Here is a 24,202-nt window from a genome sequence, read left to right on the forward strand (position 1 = left end):
CTGGCAGAAGAAACCATGTTCCTCTTCCCAACAAGTTTATGGCTTCCTGCTCTATACCTTGTTCCCATTTTGGTCCTGCCTGACTATACACACACCAGACAGCTGGTCCATGGGTCAGGTTACGAATTCAAGGACTATCCCGCATACTATTTAATTGTTAGCACCTCCCGTTCTGGTTTGGGTCCCTCTTGTTCCAGCCAATGTCTAGGCACGCCGTAGGACACCATGTAGGCCAAGGACTGTTCCCACTATGCAGTATGGTCAAGACTGTCCTTTTGATGGAAGGAGTTTAGCAGAGCTAAACAGATCTTTCATTCTAAAGAAGTTGGAGTGTGTTGGATGTAGAAGCGAAGCACCATCAGTTCCAGCACTTAACAACTCCCAACCCTTCACTGCTGTGCCAGGTGGCTCAGCTTCTCCACCACCACTCCCTGACTCCTGACTCCTTCATCTGCCTCATTAAGATCCCTCTACCAATCTCTCTTCCCAAGTATGCATTCATTGTGGTTCTCTCCCTGTGCTGCAGAGACCGATCGCTTTTTCCTTTCCAGCGTGAAGCAGAAACCAGGTGGTGGTACAGAAACTCTTTCAGAAAGCTACAAATGCGCTGTGTGTGTGTGCAGGTCTTAAAGCAAATGATGAAAAAATAAAAACAGAGAAGCACGCAGTAGTGCGCAGTTGTAGCTAGGAAACAGCCAAGCTCCCTAGGGATCCTGTGAAAGACTGGCTTCTTTTTCCTCCATTGCAATGTGCTGATTTATAACCCAGCCCTGGGCAGGGCCATGCACAAGTACTGCAAAAAGGGTGTGCAAACAGCAACATGCATGCAGAGGTCAGACCAATTCCTCAGCTATATGAATGGAAGAGCAAACATACACCCCCATGGAGATGAAGCGATTTAACAGAAAACAGAGCACACGTCTATGATGCAAAGACCATGGATTTAGCCACGGCTAAATGTCAACTCTTTCCGGAGGTATGAGTATGTTTAAATCTCTTAAAATATTGGCAGAATCAGAAAATGGAACTTAATTCACGAAGGACTACTCAGTTCTTCACCAAAGTATCAAATACAAGGAATTTTCAGCAGTTATGAAAGAAAAAACTTCAAGCATTTTATATCTCAGTTATATAATCACAAGAGTACAAGCTCCAGCTATAATAAAAATAGCCTATATGTGTTGTGCTCCAAGAGGGGAAGCTTCCAAACGTCCACTCACAAGCTTACCAAAATTCACAAGTTTGTTGAGAAAGGTGATTTTTATTTATCTAGAATTTTCCTTTGAAGCCAAGAGTTTGCTTTCTTCAGAAAGGTAAACAAGAGTAACCCTGACAACTATTTCATCGACTGAGACTGAAATCTAACATGTGAAGAGATTATGCCATTTCCCATTAAGTCGTCCTTATTCCATAAATCCTTTTATATGGATAAACTATTGCCTACTTTACAAAGTCACATTTGGAAACTTCTGTGATCATGTGATGAGAATGACTGAGTGCTGGCCAAATAGTTGAACACATACAATGAGCATCTGACATATTACAAACTTCTAGAGAGGAAAACTTGCTTTATCCAGCTGCATTGATGTAAAATATAAAAGATTCTGCCACAGAATGTAGCCACAGCTGTTTTTGTAAAGAACATCTTAAAGAAAATTTAAGATTTAAAAAGCATAGTTCTAAGGTTAAATGGAGAGAAAAACTAATCCTATTTCTACAAATAAAGACCAAACATGCTTCCTCAAAAGCTGATTAAGCAGTCACTGCCCAGGAAATTACCAGAAACATTAAACAGAAACAACTTTTATTCTACTCACAAGAAACAACACTTAAGGATACGTCACTGCATCAGTTATTAAAAACTAAATCACTTTCATGGGAGCAAGGTTTCGAAAACAGGAGCAAGTAAGAGTGTACAAAACATTAATGCAGAAAATGTCAAGTAATGCCTGATACACGATAAAAGCTTGAACACAAAGGAGAGGGCCCTGCTGTTCTTTGTGCTGAGTAATTTCCATCTTTAAACTATAACATACGAATACAAATAAGCATTTGAAACTAGAACTCATTTAAAGTGGAAAACTAAACAAGAGTACAAGTTGAGTAGCTTCAAACAATTCTGCCATTATACAAACTGACGTCAACTATTAAATTCGGTGTTGCAGCTATTATTTTCATTTCCTCATTCCACTTCGGGAAAATTCATCTACTCATTACTGGTGCCAATATAAAATTCAATTCTACATGACTATGAAGTATTATGAAAATAATTTTGTGAAGTGTTGAACTCAAGGCATCTATTTACAGGAATATCAGGAAAAATATATTGTTCCTGATGCATATCAGTATTATCTGTAAAGTAATCTCAGCAAATCTGCTAGATTGCTGAATTGACTGACACAATACAAAATTTCAGGCCTTTTGAAAGACTCCATCTTTTTAAGCATTACTGAGAAAAAATAAATGCTACATAACTTTTAAAAGTACATAAATTAACAAGAGGAGTTAGAAATTGTAAGCAATACCATCTAGAAGTTTCCAGTACAAACTATAGCATATAGCAAGATTTATGTAAAACCAAAGATCCCAATGTTATTAATGCAAATCACTCTGCAATGCTTTATGATGTTCCTCCAAATGGAGTTCAGCAATTCTTTTAAGGACGAGTTTGCTATTTTCTATGATTTGTTTGTTCTCAAAATTTAAAACATCTTAATAATGCTAAGCTAATAGGACAGGAATTTAATATTATAAAAATTGTACAAGATACAAATGTACAAGATAGTTAGAACGTCATTCAGACATCTGACACTACTCAGAAGCACAGTTTAATATCCTGTATTTACGTTATTAATGTAAACATAAATGCACACTAAATTGCTGCTTATATCAACTATATAATATCCAGTCTTATTAACTCCTCCTTCTTAAAATGATAATTAATTCTCAAGCATGTAAGAGAAGGTAATTAATCTTGAATTTTGCATAACATATTAGAAAGAGTACTTTGTTTTCAGAAAGTGTTTCTACCATTATGCCCGTCACCTACAAGAGCTTTTAAGTGCTCAGTGTACCGTGCCTACAAGGCTTTCCTACTTTACTATACCCATCAGCAGAGGTTCTCCATTAGCCCTCTGTACCCAGCAATTACTATGCATGCTCTGGCCACAAAAAATGACCAAAAGCAGGACTGCTCAATTTAACTCAAGTTTTAGAGAGGTTCTTGCCTTTCCAGAATAAAGAATTTAATAACGAACTGTGTGTTTGCCAATTAATTGCAGTTGTGATGACCTGGTGCCTCATAAGATGAAAGCAGCTCAGTTTGTGCCAAGAGTTCAGTCTAACTCATGGGATTCAACTTTACTAGAATACACAAAGGAACTTAAATGGCATGTATGGCGAGTAGCTTTCTTTAAATGCAAGTATAATTTGTTAAAGATTTCACAAAGCAAAAGTGTAAAGTGCTTACATAACTAAAAAATTGATCCTAGAAGTGTCCTGATTCTTCTATCTAAAACAGCTGAAAAGTTTGTAGTTTACTTTACAGTGGTAAATACCCTATTCCTTTTTCTTTCCTCCCTTCCTGCTCGTTGTCTCCTATCTATCTAAATATCTCAGACTGAAAAACTCTGTATAAGTTTATTATGTTTCTGCATCCTGTCTTGTTTTACCTATCAATGATCTAAATTCTGTTGCCTTGTATCATGCTTGCAATATTAGAACCCAGTCCTCAGTTGGCCACTGAAGACTAAACAAAGAACTAAATGTTAATCAGTAACACTACTTACCACATTGAAATCTAAGTTTTTTTCAACCCATTCCTTGGCCTCCTTGAATTCCTCTTTCATTTCCATGATGTACAGTGTATCAAGGGCATCCACTATTGTTGCTCCCTGAATGTTACCTGAAATACATGAAGAGACGGTAATTACTTTCCAACAGGAGGCTTTTCAGTTAGATCTCATTAATTTAAATTAATTCCAACTTCAAAATCCAGTTTCAATTAATCTAATTGAAAATTGGGCATATAACCAGTCAAGTGGGCATCTAGTAATTCACAGCCTTAGCTTTGATTCCCATGCCACAACACAGCATCATAATATTTAAGTATTTCTTCCACTAATTATATATTGAAGTATGGCTCTGATGCACTGCATTTTTAGCCATGATTTTGCATTTCTAAACACTGATGGAACAGTTCACCATAAAAAGTGATTCACAGAAGACAATAAATCTCTATAAATGGAGAAATGACTGTTTCTTCCAGTTTGAAGTGAAAAAAATCAGTTGTTTTTATACTCAATAGTACACAAAGTTTAAGAAACTTATAAGGAGTGATCACATTTCAGTTAAGCAAGCCCTTAAAGAAGTACCCTCCCTGAAATAACATTTTTTGGATGCTACACATTACCATATAACCTGCACGAGACAGCACTGGGGGAGCAAAGGTAAAGTTGCACACAACTCAATTTTTCAGCTCAAGACAGACTGATACACATTGCTTTCCAAGCAAGTTCTGGCTGTTTGAATAAGTTGCTTCCTTCTGCATCTGTTTTGGAGGCAGGTACGTCAGTTCACTAGCTTTCACCTAAGGTTGTAAGATGAAATATCATCAGTATGTTCACTTTGGCATGGATTAAATGTTCATGATCCTGTACTGAAAGGGTAAGGTGGAGAGTCCGGGAGAAAATAAAGCCACTCAAATGACCTTCCCATGCTTCCTTCAAATTCACAATCACCTTTTTAAAATATCATTTTTGTCTAAGAAGATCTTGAATTCCTATTTACTGAATAGTGTCAAAAAGTCAATTTTGGCCACTTTACTCAATTTTGTATTTATGAATTTGATCACAGCAATCTTCATTATGAATGCAAGTTACTGTTAAGATATTCTTTAGAGAAGATGCTAGATACAAAAAGTAAACATTTAGAATCGCAGAAGAATTTAGGTTGCAAGGGACAGAGGAAGTCATTAGGTCCAATCTCTTACTCCCCAAGAAGGGCTAATGACTGGGGTGGAGAGTTGACTACTCATTCAGGAATTGATTGCACTGCGTGAATAACATGACAGTAGCTATAACAGTTACAGATCTTGATTATCATCTTGCCTCTGAAATACCTGATGAAAAAGTAAACTTAGTTTTGTGTACTTATCAAATATCAGAACTGAGTTATTCATATTGAAGTAGCAAATCCACTACTTCAGTCAGCTCTTGTGTTTACTACCCTCAAGGTTTTCTGCTTCCTCATGGAATGGAGGAGTGATGGGAGAACTCCATATAGCAGGATTGACATCACTTTCTTAACTTAAGCTTCCAGCTAGAAAATAATTTTCCATTTGTAGTATCTTAAACAAAAGAATACTTGAGATTATTATAACACTTACTTGGTACATTTAACAGAACCAGATGCTCTCTCTGTTTTATCAGCTGCTAATTGGATATACTATCCTTTTTAGAGTGTCCCTTTCCTATTTTGATGAGAGTAATCTGTATGTTTTCCCCCATATATTTCACTAATAAAACTGCAGCATACTTTGGTAAGAAGAACATCGTATCTTCCCAGGGCTTATTTGGAGATTGGCTGCCTTTCTCTTATATTAAAGGAAAAGCATTCCTTTAAACTTGGCTGTGTAGCTTGTTTTTTTCCTAAGCTCATGAGAAAGAGAGAGCGACTGTGGAAAACTGCTGGAGGACATGTGCTCAGGAGTCCTACTGCAAAGGCTCTGGAGATGTTTAGTAACTCCATACAACAAAAGCAGCTCCTGGTGAACTTTTACAATTGAGCTTTACTTACGGAAAAATCATCTACAACCTGATTTGCTTGAGTGGATTGTGATAGGCTCACCGTGCAACGACATTCTTTGTGATAATCCTCTTGTAATACAGCTAACACCACCTCTAAACAGCTGAGCTTTCAATTTTAAGGATTACTACTTGAGCTGCAACTCACTACTGAGTCAGAAGAAAAAGAGAAGAATTCAACCTTATTGAGAAATCACTGTGGAGTCACCCACTTCCTATGATTTGTTGTTGTTTTTCTGAATCTGGCCTGCTTAGTGCATCGGCCTCTCCCTGCAGGCAGACAAAAGGAAATGGGAGAATTTCAAGTAGATCTTACTTTATTTGAGACAAATTTTGCTATCATTCTGAAGGCTCCAGAAAACATAGCAAAGCAATTAATGTGGCGATTAAATAGTCAAGTTTGTCTCAAACAGTTACACTTCAGGAGTCTTGATAAAAAAGAACACAGAAGGCATTTTTAAAGTGTCGGTTTAGAGGCCAGAATTACGAATTGTGAACAATTGTTGTTTACAGTAAGTTAGCCAACAAGATAATCCAAGCTTGAGAATGTTAAGGAAATTGTGTAGCTGAATAGCTCATTTGTAAGAAGTCAGACAAACAAGGGGAAGGGAAAAAAAGAAAGAAAAAGGAATTCAAAAACGTTAAATTAACATTTCTTATTATGGAATAAGATCAAATATTTCACAAGCCTACACATACTATGCTTCTGAAAGCACAAGCACACCACAAAAATTATTAAATACAGTTATCATTCGTGTTAGTTCCTACAAAACGTTCCCAAGGAATTACACAGCAGTCAGAGTCTACAAGATGCAAAGATTATTGCTAGGCAATTACAATACAAACTCATATGACACAGAATATTTTGGCAGAAGGACTGTTTTGCTATGCACCTAAGGTACTGCTCTAAATTTGATTAACAGCAAGCACTGGGTTATAAAAAGTGCCAGCAAAGTTGCAGTCACCATGGTAAAGTTTCATAATTGTCCTAGGTAGAAGGAACATATCACAAATAATACTCAATTCATACACTTCAAGTAATTACAGATATATTTTGCAGATAATACAAAAAAAAGTATATTCAAGGTACAGAAAACTGACTTGAAATTCATAACATACAAGCTTGAAGTGCGTAATTCTCATTATATAAGAGATAACCAGATGTACAAGCCTACCAAAGTGAAATGTTACACGTGTCTACCAAAACCTCCAGACCAAATACTCATGTATGTTCCATTTTACTTCCTTTGTTAAACCTGCCTCTGTTTCTCACTCTTCTTTACCTACAACATTATTTATTCCATGTAAGCGATTAGCTGAGAATGCATAAAATAACCTACAAGCTAGTTAACTGAAAAGAAAGCAAAAGAAATCAGTCAACTCGAAACTTCAAGTGAACTATCTAGCAGAATCTACAGAGCATCCTTTCCAGTTTAACACTTGAAATCTTCAGCAATGATCTGGAAAAACATAAAAATAACCTACTGCTAAAAAGATTTGTGGATGATTAATAAAGATAGCTGATTACTCAGCATTTCAGAATAGCATTATGTACAGCACAGAGCAGCCTAGATCACCCCTGGGCAGTACACAGCGGTTCCATTTAAGCAACATGCTTTATAACATCTAACAATGCAAAGGTATGTGCACACAAATAAGAAAAGTAGATTACATCAGAGAATAGAGCAGCGCCTCAGGGGTTTGGGTGCAGAGCAGAATAAAAAAAAGTGATCAGAGGATTAATAACTTTTAAAGAGTTTCCAGGATGTCACTGCAGAGAGAACTGCTATGGATGACCAGCTTATTAGCACAGTGCTGTGACTGAGCTTATGTGGCCATAAGGGTTAATAATCACAACTGGCTTACAGCCAAACTGTATGGAGGACGGGTGAAAAGAAACTTATTTGTCTAGTGTGTTGGTACACTTTATAGTTTATTTACAACTTTCCTCCTATCCCTTGTATACCAAGTTTGGTTCTCCAGAACATCCACATTCCTTGCTATTAAATACATTTGGAGATATAGATATATCTATATATCTGTGTATATATATCTATATATATATATAGATATATATACACACACACACATATATATATCTATAGATATATACACACACATATATATATGTGAAACAGATGAAGATTTCTGATTTGCAAGCATATTATAGAGAACATTAAATGGAGAAAAGCTTCAGATATGTCTTAATACACTCTAACAGGATGGAAGCCAGGCCCCTTACTCTTCTTTAATTCAACTGCTTTTCTTTTTCTGATCCTGTGTCATATTCTGACTTGAAGAAAACTGTGGAAAAGTATATGACAAAAATGGAAGATAAGGAAAGATGAACTATGAAGTGGCCTCAGGTCATGCTATACATCAGCTCCCTTGCTGTAAGAGTTCACCATCCAACAAGCATCATAAACTAGGATTTCTTGTTTGTACGTGAGTGTAGAAGATGAGTAGAATGTTGGGGTTTTTCTCCTAAAAAAGTTACAGTTTTGTGTTTCTGATATGAAGTATGAAAATTAATATACAACATTCATATTTGTAATTTTTTAATGTGATGGAAAGTCAGCACATACAAATAATGATGGATATTCCTTCCAAAAAAGTGCATATGTTCAAAAAGATGTTTCTTCTATTATTGTCAGAAGTGCTTTTTAGGGCTACTTTGTACTATTGTGGAAAAAAAAAATAATTTTATTCATAGCTGTATTTGAATTGCACTCAGTCCCACCCTGATCTTCTTAGACTCTTCATTGTTTTCAGCCAGCGAGGCAAACTTGTCTTTGTCACCTTCCAGTTATTGTAAGTTGAAGAAGCTCAGTCAAAGCAGATGCAATTGATAAAATCTTCCTCCATTTTGTCATTTCAGACTCAAAATTACAGCCAAAAATACAGATATATAACCTGTCACAATCGCTTTTCTTAATCTGGCCATTATGACCAGTTCATATTTTCTTAACATGTGGAATAAGAACAGATCCTTCGTAACATTAAATATGCAAATAAAAAAAAAAACAAACAAGCATCCATTTATTTTTCAGCTCTATATGCATATACATTGTAAAGTAGCAACTCTGAACTACATTATTCTCGACATATGCAAGAATATATACAGGTTTGACAAAATTAACATTTTGATTAGAGCTGCAGGTTTCCTAGAGCATTGTGTTCAGAAGCTGATTCAGGTTTTAAAATACTGTTTTCCTTTAAATAAAAGTTCACTGAAAAGGTTCCTATTGAATATCATTAGCAATTTAAAGTGTCAAGAATGATTAATTATTAAAGCGTGCTATGCTAAAACATGAAACTCTTACTCAAGTACTGGCAAACCCTCAACAACGCTAACATTTTTAATTTCAGTCCCTATTACCAGATGGTAAGAGTGGGAAAAGAAACAATACTTTCAATTTTTTACAGATTTAGCTTTCCATATGTGTAACAAGAAACAATGCTGTGATATTTCTGGAATATTCTTTTATTCTCTATTATTTTGTACATTTGTGCATGTTAGATCCAGCTCTGGTGCCTTTGTATTTAATAGAATTTGACGAATTTTTCCTCTGTTGCTTGCCTCTGCTTTCCATTGAAGCCTTTGGCATCTGCCACACATCTGGCACCCATGCAGCTCAGCTACACATTTTGTTATGAACCACCTTCTTTTGTTTGAACATGCTGCCTACAGATTTGATATTTCCACCCCTTACAAAGGGTATTGTTCCCCACTAGGAACAATAAATCCTTGTTCACCCAATCTATGCCACCTTCTGTGCACCTCCATATATTATACTGAAAAGTTTTCCGTTTTTACTACCTTGAGTTCAAGTCCCCTGGTTCTCTGCATTAACTTAGAAACATATCCCCCATGCCACTATGTGCCAGTTTAAATTTAGGTATGTTAGACCTCATTTTATATTTTCAAGAGCATTTATCATCTGTCAGGGAATCCTTCTGGGTTCATAGAACTGCCAGCAGTTGGCCATTGCTGTAGCTACCTTGAGTAACTTGTTAGCGCTGCCAAATCGGCACTCTGGTCATTTGATTTTCCACTGCTGTGATAAATAACCCCAGCGTGTGACCTCGACAGCAATGGATCCCTGCAAGAGGCCAGCAATAAGCCCCCAAAAGTGCTTTTTTGAAATTTAGAAAGACAATAAACTTACTTGTCTCCATACCGACCAATTTCAAAAAAACCAGCAGTTGTACAGCATGACCTCCTCTCACAAATGTTGTGTTGAGTCATTCATCCGCATATCTACTAATGTTATTCTTTAGACAATTTCTATTAATTTAGTTTGGAAAGATGTCAGAGTTACTTCTAAAACTAAGACCACATACCGGAATCCAAAATTCCAAGGAAACCAGCAGCAAATGTGAAAAGAAACAAGATGGGGGAAAAATTTTGAATTTAAATTAACCTATTGTTTAAATATAAGTACAATTAATTTTCTGGAGCTACATTAACAAACTTAGTTTAAAAATATATATTGGTGTACACTGCAATACAGTTTTGAATATGAATTTTGGCAAGCTTTAAATATCTTCATACATTTCAATACTCCATACAAGAAATTACAAAAATCAGTTCAAAGTGGGAAGAACAGGATCTTGACAAATTATAGTACTTCAGCTTTGCAGATTGTGAGTATTTATTAAATTCTTCCCTTTTCCACTCCAGAAAAGGTCCTTTTTCCCCTTGCAGAGACCAATTATACAATGGCCACAAGTTACAGTATTATTAAACTTGCAATACTGCACACGAAAGACAGTTACAGATAATTTTAAAAGCCCTTTAGTAACACTCACTAAGTACAGAAACCACTTCTAAGAAAAGCTCTCCACCAGTGCAGCAACGTTCATCAGCTTTAAAATTAGTACAGAAGGCTTGGCAAGGAATAGCTCCTGGGTTAGAGGGCTGGTGGTATGGTACTGTGAAAAAAAAACTGACAAAATTCTGATTTTGCCACTTTCTTCCATACTAGGAAGGTAAATGGATAAAGTTCCATTTTCACAACCATTGTTAACAGCAATTTGAAACTTTAAAGATTAAAGTATTAAAAAAATAACAGTAGTTACTACTACTTTCTACCAAGTATGGGCAGAGAACAATTAGTACTCCCAGCAGAAGTCATACCAACATAGGAGACATGCCACATTTTGCTGATGCACAGGTATGGTGCAGATGTTTAGCTATTCCAATTCACTTGTTAGTCTAGAAATACTTGTACACTTCTTAGAATTACACTAATAAGAATGCTACAGAGACAACAACTGATGACATTTCACTCTTGCCTTTTCAAATAGTTGTTATTGTAACTGAATTCTTTGTAGCTGGAGTAAACTAGAAAACACATACTTGCCAAGACTACATGGTAAGAGCTAACTTGGTAAATAAAATGAAATCAAAACATTACGTGAGCATGTTGAAAAGACTTTGCAATGGTCAGAGGCAAGTTTCAGCCTTTCTCTAAAAGTGAATTATTTTCAGTGTGTACATGTAAGAGGAAGCAACTTTTGCTATTAACATGACTACGTTTACAGTCTACCAGTCTAAAGACTCCCTCAATTTATCAAATACACCCTCCACACATGGCTCACAGAATTTAAGTAAGATCAAGGCAGGTCCTTGTCTTCAAAATTATTTTCATGACCTGGGTTTAGGACAAATAAAATGCCATTTCAAAGTTTGTCAAGAAGTTCCTCTTCCCCCAGCCTAACAATAGGCTGCCAGTGTAGTTGCCAAATTCATGATGGTATTGCCTAACAGTCACATCTATGTGTAATTACACTTCTAAAAAGCCCATCTTATTTTTGTGTTTCAGAGGAAAACGTCATTGTGGTTGTGTCTTGCCTTCAAGACAACTGTCACCATAATCCATCTGCAAAATGCCTTATCGTGCTAGCAAAGACTGAAGTATTTATACTTTCAAAATTAAGCTTAGAAGCAATATAATTTGAAAACAACTCTCTCCTTCTGTGTCAGGAGAGCTATAGTGTCTGTAGCCTACACAACATTAAGCACCACTGAGCCACATCACTGGAACCTGCTGTTGCCAACAGTGAGGTACTTAAAGTCTATCCCATAGCAGACACTCCCAACTTAAGTGCCATAACTGCACAAAATAATTCAAAGGAGGGGAAGTGTTCAAAATTAAACAGCTGGCTGGCTAGTGAAATACGTTATATGTTACTTATATTAGTAGTCAGAAACTTGTGGTTTTGAAAAATTGAGACCTGCGGGCAGGAAGAAAAGATGACCGTGGTAAACTAGAGACAGTTATGATGGATGACAGTGAACTGAAGGTCTCACTTGATTTCTGAAGGTTGTGAGGAGATTTGTGGGACACAGAGCTGGAGGTAACCTATTCTCAACTAATTTAATTCAGAATTACCTTAAAAGTAGTTAACCTTCTGCATTTTTTGCTAAAATGCAACCTTTGCCTTATTTTAAAAACATAAGAACCAGAGAAAAAAAGATGATAAGTAAACATGTTTGTCCTTTCAAGAGGAAAAAATGTTCGGGTATTTGACCCCCTCAAAAACAAACAAACAAAAAACCAAAACAAAAAAACCAAACAAACAATCCCCCCCCCCTCACACACACACACACCCCAAAAGAAGCAAAAACAGATCGTCTTTTTCTTGCTTTACGAAAAAGACGACATTTGTTTAATTCAAACATCAAGGAATAATTCAGATCTAATGATCTGCAGACACTATTACAGAAACAAGGATTTGTTTCTGAAAAGCAAAAGGAGATTATGGATTTTGGAAAGGGTAGCTTGTGAGACAGAACTGCTTGCTGATATATACTGCTCTTTTGTATTCTGTAAAGCAATTTGGCAGAAAGAGACCTAATCCTTATTTTGATTTGCCACAAAATTCAATAAGTGAAGGAAGATGTTTCTAAGGAAATCTCCTCACCAATAAGATCTTATACTAGATGACCATGATGAGAAAGCGATCTGCATTTAGACTGACTCTGCTTCTTACTCCTTTAAATGCAGTTTTATTTTCAAATTCAACACTTGCCCTGTTTCACACTGAATAACACCTGCAGTAACTTATTCTTATGCAACATCCACAGAACTCTGCTTAGAATTTGCAAAGTCAATACATCTACATCTTTTTCTGCAAATCCATGCAATATCATTAAGAACTCAAACCTTGCAATTTTTTATACCATTTCTGATTCCAAATGCAACTAGGTTAAGCATTTTAATTTAAGATGTGCCATTTTGTTGTCCTCCAAGAAAACAAAACTGCACTAAATAGTTCTCCAAATATTGTTAAATTGCACAACTATCAGTCATCTCAATTAAGATAATAAAAAAAAATTAGTTTTCAAGAAAACAGAGGCCTGACAACCTTGAAGTTCACCCATACGACTTTGGTTTCAAGCACCCAATTCATGTTAGAAGTCCAATGACTAACTATATAAATATTACCTAGTAATATTTTTCATGTTAAGCTGGGTAGACAAACAGTGCAGCGAGATCAATGTAGATGTTGTATTTTCAAAATTATTTTTGTAATCACAACTGTTGTCTCTTAGCAACTTCCAAATATAGTTGAAGATTTGATAAGTGCTCTATTTAGTCTGGTTTAGGAACTGTTTCCACTTCAAACTATCTTTTCCAAACATTCAACAAAATAAGTTCCTGTTAAAATCAAAATAATGTATTGATTTTGTCTCAGCTATAGAAATTAGTTCATTTTTTCAGCTTTCTGTTTGGAAAACAGAAGCTATTTGAATAGGAAGATTGCTGTCAAACAGTTTAACTCTTAATTTTTCTGCAAAATTGAAGGTGATGACAGTCCATAGGACTGCTTTCACTCGCTTCCCTCAGAACACTGTTGCTCTTCAGCTGCTGTTTATGTTCCACTTAGACACTGAAAAAGTCTTGCCTCGTTACACTGGATTTCTGCAGTTGTGCCTCTCCTACTAGAACTTTTCAGCCCCATATTTGTTCTACACTGATAACTTGGGTGTTACTTAAGCATCTCCTCCGCAACATTTAGACGTGCAAATAATGGTTACACTCATTAAAGAGAATCTGGCTGATATAGATTAACAAGGAATGGGAATAAAATCCTGAGAACTGTAGACACATTCAGCTACCTTCATGACTTGTAGAGAGTACCTTTTGTTCCTTGTAAAGGATTTATTCCCTCCCCCCCTTATAGTTTTTGTTTCCTGCTTATTGAATGTGGTGTCAATGAGTTCCACTTCATAGGAAAAGTTTAAGGCAGGGCAGTATTTAATGCAACAAAACTACATCTTTATCATGCAGCAATGACATGCTTCATTTATTGGCATTCAGAAGAGAATAAATAAAAGACAGAGAGAGCATCACCTTCGCTTACTGTTATTTTTTTATGATTAATATAAGCAAGAAGCACAACACTGCATGACAGAGGGTAGAAAGAACACATGTTTATCACCATTAAGCTTTTCAGCTGATTTACTGTTTTATGCTAACGTCACTAAGCACGAAAATACCTTCTACTCACCAAATAAATTGCTTGAATGTCCTTGCTTAGATATGGGTTTCAGTTCATTTAATCCCCATGCGTAACGCTTATAATTATCCCAGGCATATTTCATCATCTGTAAGGAAAAGAAAGCAGGATTATAATGTTGATTTAGCAAGAAGTCACAGCAAATACTGACTGGTGAATATTCTCAATATTAAACATATTTAATTCAATGTTTAATTAATTTCATACTGTATGCATTAGAACTATGAAATACTCAATAAAGAATAACACTGGCACTGTTTTCTGGGTGGCAACAGGATGGTTACCGTAAGAATTTCACGCCTGTCCCATCCACCTCTACCATTATCTGCACACTTATGATCAGGATACACTCAAAAACAACTAAATTTTAGGAAGGGAATTTATTGTCATATATTGATTCAAGCAAGATTTTCTTTCCCTTAAGCATACACCTCTGAAAGAGGGAAGTAAACATTTTTAAAGAGGTGTTTTCTCTTAGAGCACGAATTTTTAAGATCAAAATCAGGCTCACAGTAATTTTCAGATTCTGGCAGACTTTCTTGCATAAAACTAGCTGGTTGAAACTCAATATGGCTAATAACAGCAGAAGGAAGCTAAAGTGGGCAGGCAGAACAGTTAAGAGACGTTTTGAGGTTATTATGATATAATCTTCTATGACTATAAATGCTACTGTATGCATCTGTAGCTACTTACGCATGTCATTTTGCACAAACAGCCAAGAACTTCTATGACTAAACATATCAGTACCAAAACGTGTTTTGCATAAAGGGGTGCGCTGCAAACAAATTCTGCTTTGGGAAACTGCCTTGGGGAGCCCAGAACAGCAGCTCTGTGGTAAGAGCAGAAGACATCTATGTCAGAAGCCGGGACAGGGGACTGACTCAAGGACACCTCACACACTACCACCACCATCAGCCAGACCGGACCCAAAACCTCCTTTTTGGGGGTGATCCAGGTGCACGGCCAGGAGCCCACCTGCCCCTCCGCGGGCATATGGCGAGGACAATGCACTGAGCTCTGCAGGCCCAGTGAAGAACCAGAGACACTCCAGCAGGTCCAACACCTCCCGTTAGCAACTAACACCTTTAATGCCAGCTCAGGAACGGCACTTCTCTAAGAGTCACCACAAGCGGCCTGACTTTACGTAACAGAACCAAAGATTTCGCCTCCACGTTGTCCCTCCTCCCCCTCTTCCACAAGGCAGAGTAGTGCTGGGAATGCCAGAGGTCGTCTTCTAGACAAAAAGTGACAATTTTAGACCTTTTCAAAGATATTGCTTCAGGCTGTCAGCTGGCAACACTGTTCTGCCCTTGCTTTCAGACGTCTTCTTGAGGCCATGTGTGTCAGGGATAATTCTGTTAAATAACAGTTATAATCCTAAATTTAAAAGCAACAGCCTTAGGGCTCACTGATAATAGTAATCCTGCACTTTCTTCCTTCTTCTTTCCTTTGCTCAAATCACAGAGAAATCATGTCAATTAAAAATCTGCATTAAGCTAGACTATAATAAATGACAACAGATTTTCTAGAGCGCTGCTACATTTGGGAGAATAGATGTTTCTTTGCTATTTACAGAAGTATAAATGCACATCTACCCTGCAGGAAAGTTCAGGGATGTTAATTTGCTCTATAGCCCGTACAGGCCCAGCTTCACAAATGCAAAGTTTGGTATCTGCATTTAATAAGTGACCATTTTCAACCGGAGAGTTGGCATCAGATCTTGGCTGAAAGGCAGTAAAGCAAGAGGCTGTGTGGGAATGCTCCCTGGTCATGGATGGCACCCACACACTGGATGGTAGAAGCAGTGTCCCCTGCTTGACTTCATTGCGAAATGGCTTAAGAGCTCTTCAAGGATAGGGTATTTATCCCAATGCAGAACTGGTAAGAGGCAGCCAAGTGGTAGACTTCATGTCTGTGGGGCATCCCCAACCCCTGGCAACAGGGATCAAGATCATGTGAAACTGCTCATTTGGCCACAGCATATTTTCTAATTTACCAACCAAAGTTTTCCAGTAATTTTGCGTATTATACAAGAATGATTTATTCTGCCCTGCTGTCAAGTGTCAGACCTGCAAGCTCAGCTTAGATATTAAAGCACAAATTCTCAAAGATTTCAGCAGGCTAAATCCTGCCTGCACTGAACCTGACATTTGCTATGCTTTGTCAAAGCTTATTTTCTCATAAAATCACATCACATTCTTTTAATTTATTTAATCTGGGAACAGCACACAGAAGGGGTATTTTAAAAATAATAAAATAATAAAAAGTTGTAATTAAGTGGTCTGGATCAAAGTGCCTAAAGGTGCGGTATTACAACAAAATCAAAACTGCGCAAGCCAGTACTGCCATGCTCCTTCCCTTTTCCACTCCTTTTTCTCCTAGCACTTCCCTGTTCCTTTTCTTGCATAAGAGAGGCAGTGCTCATCTATCACCACACAAAGTCAGTTCAGGAAACAGAAACTTTTGCAAATGAAAGTTTTGTTTTGAGGATCATTTTTGGCTTCATTCCCCAAGTCAGATCACCACTAGTACCAGTTACTAGTGGGAGAGGAAGGAACAGTTCTAGACCCAGTTCAATTCAACCCAAACCAGTCACAAAGTGCACAACACTACAAGAAGTCCCATATCTACTCAGTTGCCTTAAGTTGTTCCAACTGACAGATATTTTGATCATATTTCATCATACATGCATGTGTGTGTTCTTAATTTCTGTTAAGAAGAACCACTCTGATTACCTTATTGTTAAGTCAACCTCTAGACAGTAAGACAGGAAACTAACCCACACATGAGACACTACCTTCTAATAATAATTATTATTACATGTTCATGAACAACTCTTTGTTTTCCAAAATGTCCTCCCATTTTCCTGAGTCTAAGTACTCAGATACATTTGCCTAAATGCTTCCTAGGAAATTATTATGTGTGACTCCAAAAAGCCAAACAGACAAAATGAGTAATTTGAAAAAAAATCTGAAACCTTAAGAAAACCCCCCAACCAGAATCTACTGAGCAAAAGAATAATCTATTTTGGTTAATCAAAGTTCTAATTTAAAACTCTTCTGCAAAGTCTAGGTTTAGATAAATACACTAAGCCTAGCACATAAGTTTCCTCCTAAGAAAATGCATCTTTAGAACATCCTTGCTTTAGACATTTGGAGGTTTATGAATATAACATTGAACGCAAAATGCAACTCCAAAAAACAGTCAGTGAGCCCTCTAGTGTTTTCAAAGGACAGGAGTTACTCCAACACAAACATCAATGGCTATTTAGGAAAAAAAAATTACTAGGATTCAGTGTTAAAACTACTTACTGTGCAAACAGCCCATAAATATGGTAGCCTAAAAAAACCCACCTTAATCAGCACTGCCTGCTGGACAAGTGAGTTTGTGCTTCTAACCTAGCATGAAGTCTCAATTTCTAGAATTCAATACATCAGAAGTACTCTACGTGCTTTCCCCTCTGTGGATATTATTAAACTATATTAAGTTTCTCACTAAAGTTATCTCCTATTTGTTAACAGCTTTATTTTCTATGCAAGAATGAAAAAGTTTTAAAATAATGAGTAGTAATTTGAATAGATCCAGCCCACTGATACTTAAGCCTTTGCTTAGACAAAACTGGCACTGGTAGTTCAGGAATGAATTTTAACAGGTTTTTTAAGAAATCCAACTATCTTTGCAGTTTTTACCTTTCTGTTTGCATGAGACATCCCCAAATCAGTATCTCTACATTTTTTTATTTCACAAAGGCCCTTCTAATCATGTCTCTGACTACTACAGTACAAGCACTGTTGACTATAAATAAAGATCATAGCTACAGAGAACATCAATTCCAGACAATTCCAGATACTCTCAGACTCCTCTACAGTTTAACTAATCAAATTATTTCTGTCAATAGGCAGAATTACATTTGCATAGCCGTATTCCTCAGTCCTTCTAGTTTTACTAAGATATGTTCATTGAACCTCAAACTCTAGAGAAGCCTGACAGCTAACTGGGATGCCCCGCATCTGCATTAGCAAAGTCCATTTCCAACAGAGCTCTTCCTCAGGTCACCCGCAATTAGAAGCTGCAGCCGAAAGCTTGACTAGCTAGCACTGTCTCACTAATAAGCTGGCTGCTTTTACATCTGCAGAAATAAAAATGGGGCACTGATTTTTACTTATAAAGTCAGAAAACACCAAAATATTACCCCACCTCTGTTGACAAATAACATAAGTGTGCTATGGTAACTGATATCAGCAAAGTCACTTAAAAGAAAAAGGTGAAGGTCTGTCTGACACTATGCACAAAAGGATCTGTGCATTTCTTTAACTCTAAAGAAAGCATTTCAAATATAATTTTAAAATCCTTCTCAAGCCAGTGAACATTAAAAACAAACAAACAAAACCAAACAGATTTGTCCTCCAGAAGCAGAAAAAAAGACCTTTTCTACAGCTACAGTGTTGGTCAACCAGAAGATGATGATAATGCACCGCCATTTCCTTCTATTTTAGTTACTGCCATTTTGCAAAGCACTCCAACACAATGTCTACAGAGGACACATAAGCCACTTGAAATGTGCAAAATTCAGTTCTATTCACACAGGATTACCCAAGAGTTCAGGCATAAAACACTGCCAGAAAACAACAGTGATGCTGAATCAGCACAGCAATAGAAGTATTTAGATGCGAACTACTGCAGTACCAGGTGGAGTGAAAAAAATAAGAACTAAATAAGGTTTATTTTTAGTGGTTACATACAAGCTGGGGAGATGTCAAAGATGACGTCAGGAAAGGATTCAAGCACATTCTATAACTGGGATATTAAAGGAAAAAAAATAATTGCATGAAATAGTACCATTCTGACCAACAGGGCCATTTAAACCACTCAGAGACAAAGGAGGAAGGCAGAGGACTAAGCTACTGGAAGCCCAAGAAGTGAAGTTTAAAAAAGAGAAAGAAAAAAGAAACCTCTGAAGAAAACGTAACAGTTTGCTAGTCTAATCTCTAGTAAACTCTCATTGCTAGATTAAATGATTTTCTCTTTCTCATTTTACACTGCTTTTTACACATTTAAGTTATTCTCACCTTTTAAACTTCTACCAGAACTGATCACTAAGTCTAGTCTCCCTGAATCCTTTCTCCTTTCTGTTGCTGGAACTAAAATTTCATCCTTTCACAGAATCAGCAAGGGAAATGAAGCAAGTCCCTAGAATTAGTAAGAAACCTCTACAGACATCCCACTTAAACTTTCCTCTTGTCCCCATGAACTTTCATGGTTGATGACTATACTGGGTCTGGTCAGGATGAAGTCAGCGTCAGCAGCTCATTTGGTGTCTTGAATTTGTGGCTGAAATAATGCTGGTAACACAGCCATGTTTTGGCTATTGCTGAACAGCACTTGTACAACACCAAGACTTTCTTCTTTTCCATCCTGACCCTTTCCTGCTTTCCCATACAAGTAGGATGGGGGCAGGGGGGTGGCCAAGATGTTGGGAAGGGACACAGCTGGGCCAGCTGACCCCAGTTGGCCAAAGGGATATTCCATATCATGTGACATCATGTTCAGCAATGAAAACTGGGGCAGAGGAAGGAGGAGGGGATTTCTTAGGTGGCTGTTGCAGCGACTGGGCATCAGTCTGCTTGTGGGAGGTGGTGAGTGATTGCCTTTGCTTCACTTGTCCCTGCCCCCTTCTCCACTTAATCAACTATCTTTATTTTAACCCACCAGTTTTCTCACTTTTGTTCTTCCCATTCAGTCCCTGGCCCACCAGGTATGACAACAGCTGTGTGGGCACTTGGCTGCTGGCCCAGGTGAACCCACAAAAATGTCTCATAGGATCTCCAGGGCAGGAAGCTTGTGCCCACAACACAACCCCCAGGTGTTTTCTTTGCTCTGATGACAATATTATATTAACCATTAGCAAAACCTCAAGCTTTAGAAAGCCTTACTTTCCATTCCCATAGCTGATAACCAATAACTGAACCTAAATGAGACTCGGTGAATCAGAATCACAGAAGTGTTGAGGTTGGAAGGGACTCTGAAGGTCATTTTGTCCAACCCCCATTGAAAGACCTATCCCCAACTGTTTTCATAGTCCCCAAGTACCAGGCAAATTGTAGTACAGCTGAAAACCTCCACAACAATTCCAGAAATCTGTTATTAGTAAATGTAACAGTACCTTTGAAGGCACTGTCACCAATCAGGATTCCTCTGTGGAAAATTGTATGATCTCCTTCAGGTGATTCACTATCTGTTTTCATAAAATCATGCTGCATATATAAGAGTTCTGTTTAATATGCTCTCACAGAATCTACTGCTTATCACAGTGAATAATTTTTGGCAATACAGTCTGTCTTTTTTATTTTAGTTATCAAAAGTATTACATCTGTATTTCATCATCTTCATAATGGTATTTAGTATAATATTGCACTTCTAAAGAAGTTATTAACTGAGTTTATTGATCTTGTATTGAATAATTTGCATCTTGGGAACATGAAATATTAGGTGAATTTTTCTCTAGATTTCAATCCATAACACTTTTTTTTCTAGGATTAGGAAACACAACTATGTTGTGAAATCATTTGACAATTTTCCTTGTTTCAGAGCATGATCCTTGTTACTTTTGTCATTATTCACTATTATTGCTTTGGTAGTACTTCAAACTCTCTAATCTTTTATTGCAGTTCTGCACGTAATCATAACACATTCCAAAGTCTTTTCCATCTCAAAGTGTTTCAATCACTAATAACTAACTTGAATTGCCTTAAAAAAGTAAATCGGATTTTTAAAGTAATTTTTATCGGTATATGCAGCTTTTTACCCTGTTCAAATTTGCTCTGTAGTGGAAATTCGAGGTAAAGATGTAGGGTGTTCTACTGCAGTTACTTTTTCACTGATTAGTTCATAAATTTATCTAAGCAGACATGCAAACGTGACTAAGAGTGATACACATCCACTTCTGTTTTTTCCAGTTACAGTCTACTGTTATGCTAGACTGCTGAAAAACTATAGTTTTAAGCAACTTAAAAAAACCAAAAAAACAAACAAACAAAAAAAATCAGAATACCAAGATTTACTAGGAAACTACATAAAACTAGTTTATTTTCAGATCAGCTTTTCTGTAGGTAGAATTCTGTCTTGAGTTTGATTTCAAATTAACAAGTAGTAATTACAGTCAACAGAACTGTATACTACGCTCTTCATTTTCAGTTAATATTTCTTATTCCAGAGACAAAGCTGTTAAGAAAATTAATCTCAAATATCCAAAGAACATTCACCTCACTGGGTAGTATTTACTTTTTTCCCCTTGAATCTGACAGAAGACAATACAAACGACAACATACTCTCTTTTTCTTCTGGCAACATAAATTTGTTTATCCCCTTCAAGACACATAAAATAAATCCTGTTGCTATGAACCTTCATATATGTATATATTCTATAAAATATAAATATATAGCCACTTCTTATCTGTCAGCAGGAAGATTACTGCAAATCAGGATCTTGACAGATTTCTAGTGTTTATAACCTCATTTCCTAATGGCATTATCCCAAGTTAAAAGCCAGCTACACACTGTCAATGTTTGCTTAACAGTCACTGCCAAAGTGCCACCATTTCTCATTTAGCAGGTGGATGACAACCAGGCTCCAAAGCACACCCAGGCTGGAGAGGTTCCTGTGGGTGCTTCTGACAGGGCTTCCAACTCCACCAAGTAAACCCCTTGTGGAGAATTTTGTATTTGTTAATGGGCCAGCGACAAGAATTCCCAGTTGTTGTTTTCTCCACTAAGCAGTAGCTAGAGATTTCAGGAACATTTAGGCATTTGCCATTTAGCACACGGCTTCGTTTTGCATTGTCGTGGGAAGGAAGGACTCGTAACTACTCAGAAGTTCATCTGGGAATGATACCCACAGCACGGAGCACTGCTGCACACTGAGCGGGGGAAATCCCTACCGCTATTAAAATGACAATGGAGCTAGGGCAGCCAAACTGATTTACAGCATTCTCCATTAATATTAAACATACACATCATATCATGAAATATTTGATATGGTTCTGTATTTAATGCTCTGTATTAAAGGGATATGTGAGCAAACTCCTGCTACTCCTCAGCATTTCAGAATCCTACATATAATTTATCTCTTGCTTACAAAAACAAATTAAACCAGAAATTTAAGGTTTGCATATATAAAAGGAACTAAGAGGGAAAGTAAAAACATTAAGGACTATTCTGAGGATTAATTCATCATTTGTATTGCAAAGCACTTCAAAATCCTCAAACAGAAAGCCTGACAGGAATGCTAAGTATTATTCCCAAATGTGTTATGTTAAGCTACAGAAAAGATTCTATTCCTATAATTTCTACTCCTCACAGTAGCTTATAAGCCTCTTTAGTAGTATATTAAACTATCCAACTAATATACATCATATGCTGTTCTGGGCATAATTTGTTAAGCAGGGACAGATGTTGCACAGCACTTCATTCTGTTACACATTTTAAAAGGAATACATTATCCTATTAATTCTGTAACAAGAATTCTAATTAAAAAGAAACTAAAAAGAATAGGAAATTTGCAGGTAAGGTATTTTCTACACTTATCCTGTTATTGCACAAGCACACTGGAAAAATCAGACTATTTCATGTAAGAAATAATTAATAAGAACAGCAGCCCTGATGCTTTGATACATCTGCATCAAAAAAAAAAAAAAGCTCGTTTGAAAATTACTGTATAACATAAAAAAACTACTCAGTGATAACAAGCTACATTTTACCCATTTTTCAGTCAGATCTTGTTGCTGAACAGTAAAGCACTTCTAAAAGTACAGTTTACTGAAAAACTGGAGATACCAGAATGCTTTACAGTTAGTTTCTAAGTGAGAGCTGGGCCACAGCGCTTTAACTATTGCACAGTTCTTTTCTGTAGAAGTCACAGGGTGATAAGGCAAAGAAACCTGAAGGAAGACCAGTGTTCACCTCCATGCTCCAAGTACATTCAGCAAAAACTGATGTCTACAGTTTGCTTCTTACCTGGCCATCCCAGCACCACAGATATAAGAAAAACAAACTATTTGTGCAGCACAGGAGCATCCTAGCTGAGGCCCTTTCCTTGGCTAAACAAAAACTAGGAAGGCAAAAGCAACACATGAACCTCCCCAGAAGGAATGCACCTGCACTTTCTGAAGCCGAAGGTCTGTCAAATGAAATTACCAATTTCAGGGAAAGAAAAATAGTATGTTTCAAAAATCTTGCTCATATAGTTACCCAAATCTGTTATAACAGCATTCATACTACCTCAAACCATTCAAAACAGAAAACTTCTGGTTCAATTTTAGATTCATTTGCTCAACTTCAGCTGTCTTTCACCCAATGCATAGAAAGAAAAGAGATATGAAAGAAATCACTATTTCCTTCTAAAACTGAGCAGTTTGGATTATATATTTGCTTCTCCCCCCAAGTAAGCTAGGATTTGAATATGTTCTGCAGGCATTTTAAGAGTTTTTCCTGAAAACATCTGCCTTGAAAGCATCAATTAAGGTGCTCTTGAACTGCTTTGGCCTCCAACTCTCAGTTACTAGTAGGGGAACCAATAACAAGATCTCAGTAACTACACCTGTGAAAAAAGAAATGAAAATACGTCACTGAAGTACAGCATGATGGAATTGAGCATAGCTGACAATGCTGAAGATGCTCTTTCAACTTGTTTCAGCTGCCATTGACATCTGTATACATACACAAGATAGAAATCTTAAAAGAACCATCCAAGTCATCAAGCTACAAACAAAAGTGCATTCTGAAGAATAAGCCATACAGCTCCCTCTTACAACTTAGCAACTGTTACCAAGTTCTGCATTTCAGAAAAAAAAATTGAAGCCTATAGCTTATCA

General features: G+C 36.9%; 1 protein-coding gene across 1 annotated transcript in view; it reads right to left on the minus strand.

The window, feature by feature from the left end:
* MAN1A1 (mannosidase alpha class 1A member 1) overlaps positions 1-24,202 on the minus strand; it is a gene marked incomplete at its 5' end in the record, with an annotated part of 145,033 nt that overhangs the window by 92,609 nt on the left and 28,222 nt on the right. Inside the window, 2 exons of the mRNA XM_080340985.1 lie at positions 3,789-3,904; positions 14,325-14,421. Coding sequence (XP_080197111.1) covers positions 3,789-3,904; positions 14,325-14,421 — 213 coding nt within the window. The remainder of the gene's footprint in view (positions 1-3,788; positions 3,905-14,324; positions 14,422-24,202) is intronic.

The sequence above is a fragment of the Nesoenas mayeri genome, assembly GCF_963082525.1.
Source record: "Nesoenas mayeri genome assembly, chromosome: 3".
Lineage (NCBI taxonomy): Eukaryota > Metazoa > Chordata > Aves > Columbiformes > Columbidae > Nesoenas > Nesoenas mayeri.